This window comes from Centroberyx affinis, unplaced genomic scaffold (genome assembly GCF_046629955.1).
Source record: "Centroberyx affinis isolate AG114_WGS23_722 - 3 ecotype Tasmania unplaced genomic scaffold, CSIRO-AGI_Caff_v1 ptg001691l_1, whole genome shotgun sequence".
In the NCBI taxonomy this organism is placed as follows: Eukaryota; Metazoa; Chordata; class Actinopteri; order Beryciformes; family Berycidae; genus Centroberyx; species Centroberyx affinis.
In genome coordinates, this window is record NW_027280109.1 from 86368 (window position 1) to 106253 (window position 19886).

The following is a 19886-nucleotide window of genomic DNA, read 5'->3' on the forward strand; positions in this document are numbered from 1 at the left end:
TTCAGCCTGAACATGCACTGTCCCTGGATCAGTAGTAGTAGAAGTGTTCTGGGACTCTGTGGACGTGTCGATACTGAAAGCAGAACGGCTGATCCCAGGTCAGTTATGGTCTATATGTCCATATCCACCGGGCGGACCTCACCACTTTTATGCTCCTTCACCCACAGCTCTCTGTCTTTGGCCGGATCCACGCTCTGCAGCAGCTGATCCACCGGCTCTGCCGTCTAACAACACACACACACACACACACACACACCCACACACAGACATAGAACAATCCCATCAAACATTGGCATTATCTCATTATTACTGCTTCAGCATGTTAGATATAGTATAGTATTTGTCATTAGCAGTAGCATTTTTGCATATTGGTTGCATGTAAGCATGGATATACTAGTATTAACTGAATTAAGTTATATGTAAGTAAGTTATAAACCCACCTGAACTCAGTTTATCCACCTTTTCTATATGCGGAATAGAAGTTACTCACTTTTTTGGGCTGACATGACATAAATCTTTATGAGCTAAATTCATAGTACATGTCATAGTAAGTCAAACTGATCAGGTTATATAAGGATAGGGCCTAAATGATAGGGGAAAAAATAATAAATTCATGGTTTTCTGAAAGTATAATAGATTTTTGTTCATATTGGTGGTTGGTTGCCTTAGTATAGGTCTGTTGTAAACAGAATATTATTAGAGAATAACATTAGAATAGAGCTTATCCACCTTTTCAGTCTAACATAATTTTTTATGGCTTAAATTCATAGTTAGAAGTATCACACTGTTGTAAATGATATGAGAATACGTTTTTAAGTGATTGATTTTGATAGATTTTTGTTTATATTGGTGGTTCTTTGCTCTCTGATGATGGCTAACTGCTCACAGCTGGCCCACCTTTTTATTTTCCACAAGTCACATATTGATTATGAGCATTAAATAGTTGATACCCATTTGCATGAACCCTTTCCCTTAATCAGTACACATGATATGTGGAACATAGGACCCACGCTTTGATAGCAAAACAACTGAAAGCACTAGGGTTAATCCAGTATATCAGTTTTCTCTGCCTTAAGGAGCTGCTAACCCACCTAAAAGAATTTAATATACTAATTAGGCTAATGGAGAGTTTTAGTGTCCCATGATGATCTAACTGCTGTTTCAGAGACTTTTCCACCCTGACAAGAATAAAATCCTGGGGCAAACACCTAATATTTGTCATCTTTTGGCATGAAAAACAAAATATCGGCCATGGGCACCTTCGGTCTAAAAATATCGGTATCGGCCTCCAGAAACCCATATCATTCGCAGCCTAACCTCCACTAGCAGATCACATTAGGCCGATCACAAGTGCGTGCTATCATCTCTATGAAATTATCCGTGTCAGCCAGTCAGAAAGGAAGCGCCCTTGTTACGGTAAACAAGCCTGGATGCTGACACTCGGCGTCTCGTTAGATTTGCAGAGGTTTTACTGTACTCCTGCTAAATAAGCGGAGCGCCTCGCCGGGCTTCTCCGGGGCGGCGAGCGATGACAGCTAAGATAGCAAGTGCCGCCCGATGAAAGGCTGACAGAGGGACACCGGGAGCCTGAGAGGTGCTGAAAAGCTCGGGCCGCACTGTCACAACAGCTCCACTCAGCCGAAGTGGCACACAAATCCCGTCAAAGCCAATCGCATCACTGGGAGATCTAATAAAGGTTTGTTTAGCGGATTTGTTAATCAGTGAGGTAGTGGGGAATAAAAAGATGGGTGAACTGTGGCCTTCAGTCAGCGGTCAGCATAAGGCAAATAACCACCAGTCTAAAGAAAAATCTACTTTATTTTCAGAAAAGCATTCATTTATTCCTTATTTGTATTTATTTTATTATCTATTTATTATCTATTATCTATTTATTCCTATTCATTTCCCTTAAAATACCATATTCTCATATAATTTAGACCGGTTTGATATTGCTCACTATGAATTTACGCCACAAACATTTATGTTTAGACTGAAAATGTGGATAAATTAAAAAATCTGTTATACTTTCAGAAAACCATTAATTTATGACTTCCCCCCCCCCCCCCCTCAACAGGCCCCATCCTCATATAACCTAGTTTGACTTACTATGATGTATGCTATGAATTTAGGTCATAAAGATTAATGTCAGCCCAAAAAGGTGAGTAACTTCTATTCCTCAAATAGAAAAGATGGATAAACTGAGTTCAGGTGGGTTTACCCTGCGGTACATCCCTGTCACTGATGAACTGCCAAAACACACACTGCTTAGTCAAAATGTGTTTGTAGCATTGTTGTGCCCGTTATCTGACTCCAGTGCAGGTTTGGAGCCGAACTGAATTCAGAATGCATGGTGAAGTCCAATTCAATTCCTGGAGTTGGAATTGGAATTGGAATGTGAATGTCACCCAGCTCTAAGGAAACAGAACGTGAATTGAACTGGAACGACAGGGAACAGAATTAGATTCCAATTTTCAATTTCAATTCCATGAAATTCCACTTCTAAGAGAGGTTGACTTGACTCGCTGAACATTATAAATCAAACATTATGAATCAAATAAAAGACAGTTAAGCAATACAATACATTCAATTATAATATATTTATTACAATTACATATTACACAGGATCAATTCAATATTGATAATATATAACACTAGGTGTAATCTCAGCTATGTGGCAAGAAAAAACAAACAAACATGGAATTTCACAGAATTTCATTGAATTAAATGAAACTTCCTGAAATTCCAATTCGATTCCAATTCTGTTTCTTGTGGGTGTTTTTTTCAAATTCCAATTCGATTCCAATTCTGTTTCTTGTGGGGTTTTTTTTTCAAATTCCAATTCCAGCGCAGACACAGTAAATGTTAAAGACAGGACAAAGGAACTCACACTTTGGTTGAACATGTCGGTTTCGTGCCGCAGAGTGGTGTACTGGCGTAGATGCTGCTGAATCCACTCGATCCGGTCCACCTCCAGCTTCTCCAGCTCCTGCAGGCCAGAGGGAAACAACAGTCAGAGGTAATATTGTTGGGCACCTTATCCACTCAATACCTATTTCCTACACTGCAGTATAGTCCTTACTTCCTTCCTTACCTATGTCTATCTTTCTTTCTTTCTTTCTGTCTTACCTATCTTTTATCTTTCTTTCTTGTTTTTAGGATTCATATTTTATTGGATTTTCAAACTTTATAACATGTACATGAAAATAGACACATAATGAGGGATGTAAATGAAAAAAGGGGGATTTAAAGGGGTTAAAAGAAAAAAAAAAAGAATAAAATTACACAAAATAAGTTCTCTCTCGTTCACATCTGAGATCAATACAGTAATGCAGTGTTTTTCGTGACAAAGTTCAGTACAGGATACATGGACAAAACATATTGTATTCTCACACTTTGTGGCTCAATACTAATCTAGTGCCAAAATGTGCAATCTTTCTTTCTTTTTTAATGTCATTTTACTGGACAAATTCTGCCATGCTTTTGCTTGTATGTTTGATTTTGTCCATTTATTTCATGTAAAGCACTATAAAAATAAAGTTATTATATATTATTATTATTTTCAGAGCAAGGGAAATGTGGTTTTACCATGCTTGTAGTGACCATCTCCTCAAACCACTTGGACTGGGTTTGGTTGTACAGGTCCACACAGCGCATCAGGTCGTCTCCTATAGGGAACACAGGACAGCAAAGGCCTGCAGTCAGTCCAGGAGCAAATAATAAAACACTTTTACCAGGGGATTTGATTTGAGATCCATTGATCAGTGTGGATCATAGCTTAAAAAAGCCCAAAACAAAACGTTAGATTTTCTAAAAGTTCTAGAAATGTGGTTTGCTGTCATGTCTGTGTGTCTGTTGTTGGTACCAGAAGCTGCGGTGCACATGGAGTAAAACCCCTAGTGGCCAGCAGAGGGCGCTCACAACTCATTCCTCCTGCTGTCACAGTTGATGCATAATAACACATTTACATTTAGATTGAACTGTCCTACCACAGCTATGTTTAAAAGGGAAGAGAGAACATGAGAACACACTGAGAAGTGACCAGTGTTAAGGCAACTTTTAGCAAGTGCCATGTATATCCTGTGATGTTTTTATTGTGTTTTCACTGTGTTTCAAGTTACTGTTGTGATGTCGTCTTCCATTCGAGGATCACAGTGGAAATAAAAGCATTTTAAGCAGCACTTTCTTGTGCTTTCCTCTGCGCTCAAATATACATGAATTGCTTTTTTATCATGTATTTTTTTCTACAGCACTTGAGTGGATAGAGCGGTCATTCCCATTCAAATCAAAGTTCCAGGACGGTTGGAGCGGCGGCCATTTTTACTGGATGTGTACTGTTGGGCTAGTTCCCGGATAAACCGATTTACGGAAAGTTGCTAAGGCAAGAGGTTTTACAGCAAGGACCAAAGGAGCTTCACTATCGTTTGTTAACCTTGTCGCTAATGTCGGCTTTCAGTTGAGTTTGCTAACAGACACATCTGCATAGTTCTCAAGCAAGTGTGACACACTTTACGATCTTAATGCCCAGACTTACGTTGTCACCATAGCAACCCTTAAAATTCCATATTTGCCATTTTATGGTGTATGAGCCAAATTACCAAGGCAAACAATGGAAGGACCGTTCTATCCATTCAAGTTCTGTGATTATTTTCTATCTCTCAAACCAAATCAAAGTTAGATGTCATTTCCCCTTTGGACTGCAGCATATTTCCGCTCAGTTCATCTTCTCTCAGGACTGTTAGGCAGAGGAAAACATCAGAAAACATCAGGCTGACTTATTAAGATTCAGCCTGAGCAGTAACAACACAGTATGCAGCGAGCTGTAATGACGTTTGCCTCATTCTTTGGGAAGCAGTGATCACTGACACAAGGCCGACATCATTTAGCTGTGGCTTATGAGCGCTATTGATTAGCGCTGTGGACTGTGACTAATCTACTGAGTGCAGGAGAGAACTTCCCGCAGCGCCTCTCCTCCACTGTTCTCTGTGCAGAGCAATTACAACCTCGGCCCTCGCTCTTTTCTACCTGCGATGTAGCGACACGCATTCGCTGGAAAATTAGCTGCTTGAACGCTTGTAGCCTCGTGTTCCTTTTCATTAAAATGTCCACATCTCAAACACCGCACATCCCAGGTCATATTTCCCGCTTTTGCTCTGCTTTTCCTTCTGTTTTCTTCTGTTTATGCCGAGGAAACCGTGCAAAACCAGGAAAAGTTCACATAAAATAATAGACATGCCTTGATGCAGGGTTTTATAGATTTCTTGCTGCACCCCCTCTGCAGAATATTTGATAGAAAAATGAATTTTGTATCATCATGTGCAGTGATGTAGTGGCAAATAGAAAAGTGAGTAAACTATGACCTCCAGTTGGCAACCATTTTTCACACTTTATCACTTAAAAACCCTTTTCTCATTCAATTTGACTTGCTCAATATAATGTATACTATGAATTTAAGCCATAAAGATTGATTGATTCTAATATATTGGCCTTGTTTACAACAGACACCAGGCAACCAACCACCAATATGAACAAAAATCTGAAAATCTGAAAAGAAATACTTTCAGAACAAAAAACAATTTGTGTTTTTTTCTCTTTAAAATATCATTATATACTGTAACTTCCACCAGTCTGATACTCCTTACTGTAATGTATGCTATGACTTTACACCATAGAGGTTTATGTCAGCCTAAAAAGATATAAACTAAACTTTATTTTGCAAATAAAAAGGAGGGTAAACTGGGTGTAGGCGGGTTTACCCTCCACTACATCCCCATATCATATTATGATACTGGAGTCATACAGATGATGAGTTTTTACACATAGTTACATCTGCATGAAATATCTTGGCACCCTTACTGCAACAAATACACACACACACACACACACACACACACCATCCCATTCGTTCTGCTCCGTCTACAGCCTGCTCCATTCAAACCCAGGAACCTTTGGCAGCCAAATCCCAGTATCTGGACGCCTTGCTGGATGAGACAAGTCTTCCATTGACAGGACACACTGTTATTCACCTACACCGAGGGATTAGCCCCGAGGATTGTGGGTAAGGGGTTTGCTGGTTATGCCTCATGCCTCACAGCGACCCACAAAGCCCCACCCAGACTTTACACAACGGCTGCACAATGGCTGGCAATCGGAGAGTAATAAAAGCCTGGCTCCTCCAAAGCATCTTATTCAAAATAACTGCAGGTCGCTCAACCGAACCGGACTGATTCATCAAGACACGCAGCAGTGGGTGAAGTGAATAGCCAGCGTCTGAAGGGAAGGGTAATTTGGTGCCTTAATACAAAAAAACACATCTTTTATGTTGATTAAGCACATCTGAAAATGGAAAAGGCTTCCAGTGCATTCTGGGTACATAACCCTCACCTCACTGGTGTTATATAGACCTGAAGAAGGAGCATGTATCTGTCAGTAACATGTACCTAGTGTATAAGTAATTTGTAAAGTCTTGATTAAAGTGCCCTGATCTTGTGAAGATGAACAATTCATAATCAGTGGCTCATTTAAATTGAGTTTACTTTGGGTCTACACTTTGAACCAGCTTGTACCGATCTCCTGTGGGAGTTTAACTCCTGAATCTTAGGGTGCGATCACATCTACAGTTTGTTTTCTTTGGTCCAATCCACAGTTGAAACCTTTACGTTTGTAAACAAAAGTCACATGGACTCATAAGAAGCTTGTTTATTGGACAGTTTTGTTAACCGGTCATCCTGTGAGGTCAGAGATTTTGGCAGCGGAGGGAGTCAAAACAAACCTGATTCCAGTCCCCGTAACTTTAACTGAGCATGATGGATTCGTCTGCACTTTTTGCTGTAATTTCCCTCCTCTGGTGTTCATACCAGTTAAGAACACATGAAGAAACAGCTGAATATGAGCATCAGTCCAGACTGCAGTTTGCCCTCGCTTCATTTTGCTCTGCTAGACTTTCCAAGCATGAGAGACTGCTGGCTATTAGATGTCAACATTTGTCTCTTTATACCCATAAACCCTTGTGTTATTGGGTTGTTTGCAGTTTGTATGATTCTGTTCTCACTCCTAACAAACCGCACTGCAGTTCTCTTGGAAAGAGACTCAGACTCACATTTTCAGGCGTCTCGCTGCGGTTAATTGGTGCCACCCGAGTTCAAATGGCATTTATTCTCACCTGCCCAAAACGAACCGGGAGGAGTAAACACTCAAACTGTTCAAAACACGCTTGGTGTGATCGCAGCCTTTTTCAAGCTCTGACTCCTCTGCCTCTGACCTGCTTGTGTGGATTTCCGCCGGGCCTTCTTTATGTCTTCCTCTGTCTTGTTGCTGAGTTTGATCTCCAGCTGCTGGGTCTTCACCTCCAGATCCTTCTGCCTGTCTGCCAGGGCTTTGCGAGCCTGCAGCACACACACACACACACACACACACACGAAAAGAGTAGAGCAGGATGTGTGAATGAAGAAACAATATGAGTCATTCAGCATAATCCTCAGATTTACTGTACCTACATCTATTACTAGAGTCATTACAGCCTTTTCATGTTGGCTACCTATATCCGCTCTCCAATCCTGGTCTCATCCCTTAATCTACGCTTAATTCAGAGTCTTTCTTCATATTCTCTACTGAGGCAGCTCTCCAAGGTCATGGTGTAATAGTGTTTGAAAGGTAAACATACAGAAGCAATGATCCGTAAGCCCACAAAATCTCTTTTTCAGCGGACGCCAACAAAAATAAAACACACAGGATGGAGTCTGCCTAAACCCACCGATTAGGGCGTTTAATCCAAGCTGGAAGAGAGATGGAGCCACAAGTTTGTTTTAGACTAAAAATGATTTGCATGATTGGAATAACTTCAACATTAGACAGTTAACTTATTAGGAACATATTAAAAATTCAGATGAAGTTGCCGGCTGCAGATATAGTGTATGTAAAGCTAGAAAAAAAGCCTAATTGTCTCATTATAGGCCAATATATTTCTGACAATATTTTAAGTAGGTTTCAGTTAATTGTACAACCATATTCAGTTTGCAAATCTTGCAGTTGTAAGATAAACACTGTTGCTAGGATGAGAGGTAGCACAGCAAGCACTCCCACACACACACACACACACACACACACACACACACACACACACACACACAACATATTTTGGCAGCTCAACAACACAACAAGATGAAAATGCTGTGTGTGCTTGCTTGCAGAGTAGGGAGTCCACACTGGCAGTGTAGCAGTGAGGGGAAAGTGTGTTCAGTTTGTACTGCAGGCCAGTTGGGGTTTGGAGAGTCGCAGGCCAAAATGAATTGGCAACCAGAATTAGTCAGAGGGCCAGCTGAACATCCGGCCAACAGACCTTATGATGATGGACACAAGATTTAAGAGGAACTTCTCGTTAAGATCCGCAGCGGCATGCGAGAAGCCAAGTACCTTCTCCACACTTGCGTAGCGACTGGCCAGCTGCTTCCTGAGGTCTGCGATGTGATGGTCGTACTTCTTCAGGTCCTTCTTGAAGTTGTCGCCTCTGAACGTCAGCAAGGGCTTCTCCACCTCAGAGTGGAGCTGTGAAAACAAGGCAGTGTACAGTAACGATCCCTGACTGTTGTAAAATGGATGGTTCCGGCCCTCAGCTCTGATAGAATACCCTGTACACACCTGTGATCACACTGCAATTCACTGAAATATTAATGTGTTAAACAGAAAATCCCCACTCATTACTTATGTGTCGCTTAGCAACCACTTTGTTTAGCTACTGGTCAAGAACTGCAGTGCTTAGCAGAAGAATAACTTTTGAGTTATTGTTTCTTATTATTTCATTATTATCTTTCTTTGTTTTCTTGTTACCAGTGCCACCATTTTCTAAAATCGGTTGACACTGTGCTTTACATAAATAGGCACATTTCTAAGATCACTGACAGCTTCTTGTGACTTAATGCTTAAGTAAAGCCTAGGCCTGCTTCCTATGTTACAAAGTGAGATGCCTTAAATATAATGGCTAATGCAATGCCTAAAATGTAAAGATGTAAAATGAGATAGATCTAGTGTAGTATGTAGTACCCACATAATGCAAAACAATCTTAAAAGGATAGGCTACTGTTACAGTTTTAGTCTCAGATTTTATTTCAACTCACCAAACACTTATAATCTTATAATTTGATTATTTTTTTCTTTGACTGACACTTCAATAAACCAAAAAAATACTTTCTATATAGAATGCTAATCCCAAAGCTATTTTAGCTGTTGGCTCTCCATGCTGAATGCTAATCTAATGCTAACGCCAAATGTTTGCAACTGTAGCTGAAAGGTGGCTCATCAGAAACTCAGAAATAAATGTGCCAGGCCTTCTACATCTTCTTTATAAGACTTGTCACTCTCTGGCTGACCACACATCACCTGCCCCCCTCTCATGATGAGGCATCGCGTCTCGGAGCTTCAGCGGCGCAGGGAGAGCCGGGCTGCTGCTGGGCGGCGGCTCGTCACGACTCGCAACTAATTAATTAGACAACAGAGGGCTGGGAAAAGCTCCGAGGCTGCCTCTGCTTTATTTAAGGCTGGATTTAAAGCCAGTATAGGGTTTCTGCATCGCTGCTAATTGAATTGCAGGCGGGTCGTTTTCTGCGGTCAGCACTGACAAGGTTGAGGCAAACAAGGCCTGTCACCCCAGGGTGCGGTCAGACCAAGTATCCCACTTCTTCAACTGATGACACTTCTTCAACACTTGACCTGAAAGTCACACAAAGCTCTGAAACCAAGGCATCCGCACAGGAATAGATGACGACTCCTTTCAAAATGTTGTCAGTTTAAGATTACCGATTACCTGATGAAAACTGTAACTTTTATTTGAAGTTACGTTTGGGGCAGTTTGCTTCCAAAATGTTTAGGACGTGAGGTAGACCTTACCTTGTTGGAGAACTTTAGGTGGACCTCAGCCTCATCATGGAGACTCTTCTTCAGTTGGGTCCAGGCTTCCCCAAGAGTCCTGCAATACACATCAGTGAAATGTTGGGCTGAAATCTATTTCAAATAAATAAAACCTGTGATTTTAATGGTGTAGCATATCTGATAGAACTAGAAGGCACTCGGAGAGCATAAAACCTCCGCCAACGCTGAACAATTCTCCAACTCTTGGTTACACCCAAAGACATCATTCCTATCAAAGTTAAATTGATTTATTGAGCCTGCAAACATTCCTTAGTCAAGTCCCTGTCTTTGTTAATACAAGACGTAGACACAAGAATCACTTCACTTTACCAAGGATAAACACTGAATACAGACATTCATCCACAGGACCATAAATATCTGGAATTCATGTCTCTAAGATTGTCTTTTCATTATTGCTACATTTTCCGTAGCAATGTTGATTTGTCTTTTTTCTCTCTCTCTCTCTCTTGTTGTTGTATAAGTGTATTTAATATGTGTTGTTTTTAAAATGATGGACTCTTGGAATATTAGCCCTCAAAATCAAATCTTTGTTTGTTTCATAATTATGGCTAAAAATCATCCAATAGTAGAAATCCCAGGTCCCAATCATCACCAAAATCTATTCAATTGTTCTTTGGGCCAAGGTCAATTTGTCCACCAAATTTAATGTAAAACTGTTTATAAGTTTTTGAGTTATCCTGCTGACAGACAGACAAACTAACCATGGTGTAAACAGAACCAATAACAATCTTTTAGAATTGCATCAAACACATTTAATCAAATGCACAAAAAGTAGTGTGGGAAGTATTTTTTTAAACAGGCCTATCTTTAGACACAGTATTGTTAATTATAAAACCAGCATACTGATTTAAAAAAGGAGATGGCAAGTCCAAGATGCACACAGTGTTATCTTGCTGCTGTTCTGCACTCACCCTTCCTCCTGTGCGGCGAGGGGGCTCAGAGACAGCTTGGAGAGGTTCTTGGCATATTCCTCTTCAATCTTTATCCTGAAACAGTGAGAGAGACAGATATAAAACCCTGAGCTGCCTGGCTCAAGGGAGGGCCAGCACTGCTTTAGTGAAGTCGAAAAAAAAACCCAAAAACGCTTAAACACAGACAATTTCAGGAGAGCACTGCAGCAGAACGACATAAACTTCTAATACATTGCTGCTAAAGGCTGAAATCCAAATGGCAGACACGGCCATGACCCCCCTCTACATCTGTAATCCCATTGTGCTGCTGCAAAATTCTCCAGCAATATATGATAGAACAGCCCCATTTTTCGGTATGGCCATTCACATTTCCATTTTAGAGAGGGAAATGAGAAAATGCATGCATCCTGAGGGCCATTCAGCGAGGGTAGCCATCTTTTTGCCCCTTGTGACATTCAGATCCTCCACTAAATTCACATTAACCATCCACACCTGAGTAAATCTGTCACCTAAAGAAGGTCACGAGGCCCGTTCTGGAGACCTGATGTCGGGATACTCCAGGCACAAAGCAACCCGCCGAAACAACACATAAAGGTCAGCGCTGAATAGAAATCTACTTGAAGGATTTGGGAGACTGTAGCCTCTTGAATCCAGTGTGCGAGTACACTCAAAGGGGAGCGTTCATTAACTCCCCAGGACCGGGACGTGAATAGAGCTTTTGTGGGATTAGGTGGAGCTAATTATATAGAGAAGCGTGGGATCGGATGTAAAACTTTTAACTGAATTCTCTATTGTTCGTGTTGCTTTGGACATTCTGGTCCAGATTCACTAAGATTGTCAATCTATGTGTTTTTTGTGCCCGAGTTGCTTGAACAGAGAGTGCAAGTTTTGTCTTATATACTAAGAAATTTATGCGAAACAAGTTACGGCACAAACAAGCCCTTAAAAAAACACTACGCAAGCAAATAGCCCTCTTAATTACCGATTGCAAGTGTAAATTGCTTGTTTCAGCTGTAAGAGTAATCCACCAAGGCTGGCACCCTTGCACCCTAAAGCAGCCTTTATAATTGGAGCGTTCTCTGCTCTGAACTTCTCTGGGAACTACACTGTGCTCGATTTGCATGGCCTCACCTACAAATAAGTACTATATGTACAAGTTACACATATAATGTACCGATGCATGTCCATGACAGGTGCAGAGAGGCTGTATTTTTTGACCAGTGCTATTCCACTCATGGGCATGGGTTTCTGATTGGTTATTTTGGTGACACTCTTCCTTGCACAATCCTTTAGTGAATCTGGACCTCTATGTTTTACATGTCCACATACAGTAAGTAGTCATGCAAGTCATCTAAAAACCTTTTAACTTATGATATCCATTGATATCCCCCAGTATTATGTTTTGTAGATTCAAATGACCAGTAATATCTTTACTGTTCAGCACTATTTAGCATTGCATGCATAGCAGTAACGTATGATGGATAGTAAATGCCACTCTAACCTACGTTTCTAACTTGAATTATTTGTACTATAACCAGCCCCACCGAGCCTACATTAGTCTCCCCTGTGTTGATATCTATTGATGTATGTATTAATATATCTGATTTAACCCCCAAACCTCGACCAAAAAAGTGATAAATATCGTAAAGTTTCCATGGTGCCATATATCCCAAGGGCAAAAGAACACAGGAATGGATTATAAATACCATGATAACACGGCGATAAAACTACAAGAGCCCTATTGAACACTGATAAGGCACATTAAACACAGCTCAAAATAAAACAAGATCAGAAGCGATAAGACATGGCCAGATAATAATAGCATATTCTCTCCACGGCTCACACACTCCCTTTTGTTGATTTCTACAAACAGAGGGCAGATTGTAGCTTTAGTTCTACAAGCATTTCTCAGAGGCAGCTTCTCGGGAGGCAGGAGTAATCTCATTGGTTGAGTAAAACTTCAGTGGGCGGAGCTAAAGAAGAAACACATTTTTTCTGGCTAATGTTGCGTTCACGTCATGTGGGAGTTATCACAATTACTAGCTTCTGAATGGGAAAAAACGTTCACGCTAACCTCCTAATTCCAACTAGGAAACATGGGAACTTAAAATTACCGTTTTTGGTTGGTTCCACCGATTGAGATTTAACTCACCCAATGAATTTAGTATTTCCGCCTTCAGCGCAGCTCTGCTTCTGAGAAATTAAAACTCCAGTCTGTTACCTCTCGTGGATGAATTCGGCCATCTCCTTCTGCATCTGTTTGCCCTTCAGCTGCTTCTGCAGTAGCACCTCGAAGCCGGCCACCGAGGTGGTGCCCTGCGGGTCTTTCTTGTCGGTCTGAGGGAGAGCAGACTGTCACTCAAACACACAAACTGACCAATGCACAGCTATCAGTTCATGGACAGAATGTCAAATAACACCTCAGCGTTGTTTACGTTTGAGAGTGTGTAGGAGTTTGTGAGAATGAGAGTTGGGCGGTGAGTCAGAAACTATGTGCATGAATGTATGAGTCACACATGCATGTCAGGGAGGGCATGCGTTGGTGTGTGTGTGTGTGTGTGTGCGTCACTTGCTGATGGGCAGATGTGTCTATGTGTGTGTGTGTGTGTGTGTGTGTGTTTGTGTGCACAGGAATGTCTAACAGGGTTCAGCGAGGTGCAGCACTCTCTCTTGTTTTTGACAGGGACTGATGTGCGTCGCCCCGTGGAACAGAGGTGGCAGGTTTACTTCACACAGCAGGTTGGAGCAGCAGGTCGCCGGATGTACAAACCAGCACAAACAACAGCACAGAAGCAAGGAGCGAAATAGCAGTAGAGGAGAAGGAAACAGGCCTCGGCTCAAGAGTTTGGATACAAATCAAATTTAGTATGGAAATTTATGGAAACCGAAAATTACAGGACCCGCTAGGGGGGCATTGAAGCAGGGATTATCACTGTGTTTGTACTCGGACAATTGCGGAGAGGCCGGTCGATCAGCCTTCCACCTGTGATCCAACTACTCCACCATGAAAGCCAATTATGTCCTTTGTTAAACAAGGAGGAGTGCGCTGAATCCATCTACTGCTGGCAAAAAAACATATTTACTGCTGTCCGTCAGTGTAGGACCTTGTTTTTTTACTTGCATATCAATTCAAAGTAAGCATTTATTTTTTAACTGAATCATAAATTTACCATCAAAGACATGTTATAAAGAAATCTGAAATCTATCAGATCTCTCACCCTTTTTCCTCCATCCATGCTAGGTATCTACATTCAGTAGGTGCTCTCATCAATATAGCACAAGGGATAGTTACAGATCATGTGTACTGGTAAATAACAAGATATTAGATCATTATCAGCCCATTTCACTGTGAAGAATAAAAGGGGTCATTGGTAGTGGTTTGTCTGTAAGGGCAGAGTGTCTTACCCAGAAGTAATCACAGTAGCTCCACTCATTGGGCTTGAGGAGCTGCTGCTCCGGTCCTTCTCCAGGCAGAGGAAAAGTGACGCAATTGATCTGAAGCAAAAGAGGAGAAACGCAGATGGAAAAACAAAGATTTGAACCAGGAACCTCTCTGAGATTTAATGTGGATTGCGCTAGTCAGAGGAAGAAATGACTAGTGGAGTCTGTGGGAGTTGTTGTAATTTACGTTTTGTCTTTTGGAGAGCGAGGTTGCAGGCCCGGGCTGCGTTTGGCTGATGCTGATGAGAGGGAAAAGGTCAGGCATGAGTAAACATACGAATGTGGCGATGTTGGTCATCCAGAAGGTGACCCATGGGCCTCCAGGGAGAGAGAGGGAGAGAGAGAGAGAGAGAGAGAGAGAGAGAGAGAGAGAGCAAGCGAGAGACAGAGAGCACCCCCCACCCCCTCAAAACACAAAAAACCCCTCTCCATTACTTCCCTCAAATCGAATCAATCAGCTTTATACACTGGGGAATTTGTGGTGTTGCAGATAAACACAGCCGGCCCTCAGACTGAATACACACTCCCTGCTCCACAGCGTCTTCAATTACTCTTAGGGCTGCAATTATGTAATGTTCACCATCTGTGAGCCCTCCCTTCTGGCACAACAAGATACCCTCTGTGCCATGTCAGCCGCTGCTGCAAACTACATGGGCATCCAGACATGCTGTTTCAGCGACAAACAAACACACACACACACACACACACACACACACACACACACACACACACACACAAACACAATATTTATAGCATGAGCCCATCACAGTACTCTCTTTACAAAGACTGATCAAAGACACCAGTTTCAGAATGCATTTCAAATTGACCTAATTGAATTGCTTAATTCTTTCCACTGCAAATTGAATATAGATGTAAAAAATAAAGAAAGGTAACATATTTTAGCATTTAATTCTGCATTGGGCAACTTTGCACGTTGTTGGTGTTTGAATCATTTGAACTTCAATACCCAGAATTCCTATAAGGTGATGTCAGTAAACTGCACACAGTACGCACATGTTTACCAATTAGCCGGTTTGTGATGCTTTATACCAAAGATACCAAAGAGACGAGAGAGGAAAAAAATCTAATGTCTAATGCTGCTCACTGCTGTTTAGGAGACAGTTTGGATTTCACTTTTAACTTTTGATTCATCACTTTCTGTGGCTGGAGTGTGTCCACACCAGAATTTAATTTGGGTAAATAGGATGAATCTACAGCATCCTAAGTAGTGGGGCTCTCCTCTATTGATTCTCTAATGATTTAGGTGGATAAAATGTTTGTATTTCTACATAAAGCTTTAACTAACAAATTCAGCATGAAAAAGCTGAAGTGGCTGCGAACACTCTTCACTGACCTCCTCATTCTCTACACTGCCTCTGCACCACTTGGTTTGAATAGGATCCGTAAACAACTGCAGAAACAGATGAGTAATGTGCTTTCCTCTCATCTAGAAAGGTATGTTCACTAAAACCCAGAGGGTGAGCTGGTTGCCATTCAGATAGATTCATATGCACTCATGTGGTAGAAACAAAACAAATAAAACATCACCGCCGAAAACGACACACACAAACAATACAAACACATACATTGACACGCGGTAAGACTTTCTAATCTAAAGAAATGGTGGCATGATTTACTCCGCATGCCAACCAGTCACTTTGTTCATTTTCTGCCTGAGAGATCATACTGATTGTCATGGGCACCAGATTTTCCATTACACTGGCTCCACATCTATCATGATCGTTGTTTATCTCCCTCTCACATCCAGCAGAAATGAGACCATTTATCTAAAGCAAGGCTGTCTCCCTAACTCACTTCTCCTTTATGGGTGCTTAGTGAGGTGCTCCGGGGTTAGGACTGAAATATTAATACAGATTACCTTTATGACACTCGCGGTGTAATAAATCCTTTTGGAGGATCTAGCCATTCTGGTGGAGGTGTTGCAGACTCATTGAAGACTCATGAAAGAAGAAGAGAGCCAATGTACAGTAAAGTCCAGACTCCCAAAGATGTGTAGCTTATATGGCATATTATGTCCTTTCAGATGAACACAACATAATGTTTTTTTTAAGCTGCCAGCAATGTATAACAGTGCCAGTCTTGTAGAGTGAAACAGAACATTTTGTCCTCACTCAGCATTCATAAACAAATTCGCTCTCATGGGTTTTGTAGCCAAGCTAGAGGCAATGGTTCATTACACATGTTGGTGTTTTTTTTGTTTGTTTTTTTGTTTTTTTTGTTTTTTGTTGTTGTTGTTTTGCTGAATAGACAGAAATATTACATGACATAGTCTGAGAATAAATGGCCCATGAGACACATAAAAATAATGGTTTGGCAGGCAAACAAACAACTCTGTAACACATTATTCCACATCACTCACTCTCTCTCTCTCACACCCATTTCTAAGCAAAAGCACTGAAGATTTCAGCTACAGCGAATGAGACTGTAGGGTGCTCCGCCACTGTTGCTAAGCGACAAATTACTTTTGCTGTAAAGGACCCCCCCCCCCCCCCTCCCAATCCCCCTCCTCCTCCATCCTCCATAACAAAACAATCTGAGACGTCCTCACTATTCTCACTGTTGCCATTTCTTCTCCCGGTCCTTTCTCCTCTGATTCATTTTACATCCGCTAATATCGTGCGACTGTCTGCTCCGGGAAGAGTCCAATCAAAACGACCCGTCCGAAGCCAGATGACACTCTTCCCAAGCTGCTGTTCCCTGAGTCTACACTGAACTGAGCATAGCAACAAGTCAAACAGCACGTGAATGAATGTTTAATAAGGTGAAAAACATTGAGGCATTCAGTCGGATGGCTGCGTATCGGTCACATTCACACATCAGGATGGAGAAGGCAAGGTGAAAACAAGGTTACAGCTCCTTCTCCTATCTGATGCAGGAGCCTTGGTGTCCATGTTGCTACCAGTCATAGATGTGCGTGTCTCCATGACAACTGCAGGGTTGTAGAGGGTTGTGTAACGCAAGATGCACCATGGCAAACAAAAAGACACCTTTCTGGACTGACGTCATGCAGCCACACAGCTACGGATTCAGCTGTTATCACCCATCATCCATAAAACACCTGTTTTTTTTATTTCTGACTGAATATTTTATTCAACTGCAACAGAAATATTTGACTATGCATGAAGCCTGTTTACACTTAAATTATGTGAAAATATGTCAAATTATGTGAAATTGCCCTCTCTATATTTTCAGAAGGCGACATTTTTGCACAATCCATTGTGTTAAAATAGAAAAACTGCTTGCCAAGTGTCGTAATGGCTCAGCACTACATGGGAATTCATGGGATACAAGTGAAGCCGAGGCAAATTGTTGTCAAGAATTTGAGATCTATGAGAGGTGAAAGCCTTTGAAAAGGCCCGGGAAAAAAAAACATTTTTCTACACGCATTATATATTCAGTGAATATGTGAATGGTTTTCCCCTTTCCTATGGCAGTGTTTTCCATTTCAACACCCATTAATCAGTGCTATTGCTTTTGTCACCATGGAAACTGGACTTGCTGCATCTCTCGCAGGTCTGTGGGTTTTCACAATAGCCAGACTGACGGCTCCCGTGGCTGCAGCAGGTCAGCGAGCCCACCGAGCGCAAAACCAGCCCTGCGAGACACAAAACCACCTCTGTCTGTCTGCAAAGCACATGAGCGCCATCTCCAACACACATTCTCCTCGCCTCTTCTCCTCCCACAGTCATCATTATGGACCACGAGATTACATAACCAGAGCCACTGTCAGGGCAACTTGAGACAAAGCGATATTTTACGTAAATCTGAATATATGCTGCTGAAGATTGATGCACATTTTTGTTTCCTTTGTTTGAAAATTTGCTTGGTGTAATCAGCGATCGTTCTGATTGTGTATGCATAACTACAGAAGAGCATGTAGCCAGAATGCTTGCTACTATAGGCGGTGAGGGAGTTGTTTGTGCACAAAGTGCTTACTTTCCAAATGCTGTAGACACTGCTGGCTGACAACTGCAGTGCTGTGTGACCTGCACTGCCCCGCAGATTCATCTGTGGACCCCTTTTGGGAGGAGGAGGGGTGCCTACAGTACCACACTGAGCAACATCTTGATGAGAAAAACACTTGGAGATCAAGATGACTTCGTTTTCTGACAGACAAGACAGTGTGATTCTAAAAATACCCACAGCTGTCTGCAGTAAACTACAAAGGCTTTGTGCTTTTCAGGCATTTCAAAGCCATCACAATACAGTGAAAATCACAGCAAGGCTACTTGGCATCTACTCTTGCTCAAAGTCTGCTTCTGCAAACTGAGAGGGAGAGGAAAAAAAAAACACATTTCATCGTGTTGAAAATGCATCTTTGAGAGTATAAATGCATCTCTGACAGGTGTTTGTGAAGCCAGCAGGATCAATACTGTGGAGCAAGGCCAGTCGGTCCGGGAGATAAAGATTAGCGCGGGACTCCTGGACAGCTCCTTCATTGAGACTAATGCTGTATCCAATAGGATGTCTATGGAGGGTTCCCCATACTACTCCACAGACACACTCCACGAGGACCCACAATGCATTATGATTTACTGTTGTGTGCTGGAGAGGTGTGAGATTTAAGATGATGTTAGCAGATGATGCAAAAAGAAAGCATTCCTTTTTTTTTTTAAAAATAGACATTAAGTTCTTTCTGCTACATCAGATTCTCCTTCAGAGGATGGAGAGAGAGACAACAGAAGTGGAAAGAGAGAGAGGGAGAGAGACAGAGAGAGGGGGAGAAAGAGGCAGAAGGCAGCAGAGGAAGAGGCGAGAGAGGTGGAGGACGGAGTTGGAGCTCCGAGGTACTCACAGTTATCTTGGTCTCCTTGACCTCCTTGATCTGCCTCTTGGCCGGCGACACGGAGCCGGGGGGCTGCGGGGCGAGACAGGAGGGATCGTCAAAACTCTCCTCAGTGTCAAAGCTGGCTTCCATCATCATCCCTCTCTCCTCCTCCTGCTCCTCTATTCTGGGAAAGCCTCTCTCTCTCTCTCGCTCTCTCTTTCTCTCTCTCTCTCACTCTCACTGTCCGCTGCTCACTGAGGCTGCCTTCAGTCTCACAGCCTGCGCTGCCAAGCTACAGAGTGAGCGGAGAGGAGTCGCGTTGCAGGGGGGGTGGGGGATGGAGGGGGGGGGGAGGTGTGTGAGGAGGAGGAGTGAGTAGTGTGAGTGGGGGCTGGTGTGGGGGTGGGGGCTGAGGGGAGGGGGGGGGGGTGATCGGTCGCGGCACTGGGAGCGTGACGAGGCTCGCCTCCGGTTAAGCCGCTGTCACACGAGTTTTTTGAGGTTGAAGGCTGGAAAGAGAAGGATGCTGCCTGCAAGGGGCTTTTTGTACCCCCCCACCCCCCACCCCCCAACCCTCACCCCCAACCCCCCCCCCCCCCCCCCCCCCTTCACCCCCCGCTGTCCATGCAGAGAGACCACTGAGGCGGCACATGGACGGAGTGTGAGAGGGAGAGAGTGAGATGCGAGGGGAAGGAAAAACACACAGGCAGAGAAATGGGAAAAGACAGAGACAGTAAGAGAGGGAGAGGGGGGAGGAGGGGGTTGTGTGGGGGGGCTATTTACATGATCCTCGCCACACCTCCCTCCCTCTTCCCTCCCCGGAG

The 19886-nt window shown here is 42.6% G+C and overlaps 1 protein-coding gene across 1 annotated transcript; it reads right to left on the bottom strand.

Moving 5' to 3' along the window:
* Positions 1 to 32: 32 nt before the first annotated feature.
* Positions 33 to 19218, bottom strand: gas7a (growth arrest-specific 7a). The gene is made up of 10 exons (XM_071528626.1): positions 19090 to 19218; positions 14238 to 14327; positions 13054 to 13169; positions 10833 to 10907; positions 9880 to 9958; positions 8410 to 8541; positions 7259 to 7382; positions 3586 to 3665; positions 2888 to 2986; positions 33 to 224 (listed from the first exon to the last, which is right to left on the bottom strand). Exons 1-10 carry the CDS (start codon positions 19216 to 19218, stop codon positions 111 to 113), a joined length of 1038 nt encoding a protein of 345 aa, XP_071384727.1. The 3' UTR covers positions 33 to 110.
* Between the last annotated feature and the right edge of the window lie 668 nt (positions 19219 to 19886).

Coding starts and splice junctions, on each gene's coding strand:
- gas7a (XM_071528626.1), bottom strand. CDS start 19,218: ATGATGATGGAAGCCAGCTTTGACACTGAGGAGAGTTTTGACGATCCC. Junction 14,328..19,089: donor TCAAGGAGACCAAGATAACT/GTGAGTACCTCG, acceptor CTTTTGCTTCAG/ATCAATTGCGTCACTTTTCC. Junction 225..2,887: donor CCGACATGTTCAACCAAAGT/GTGAGTTCCTTT, acceptor GTGTGTTGTTAG/ACGGCAGAGCCGGTGGATCA.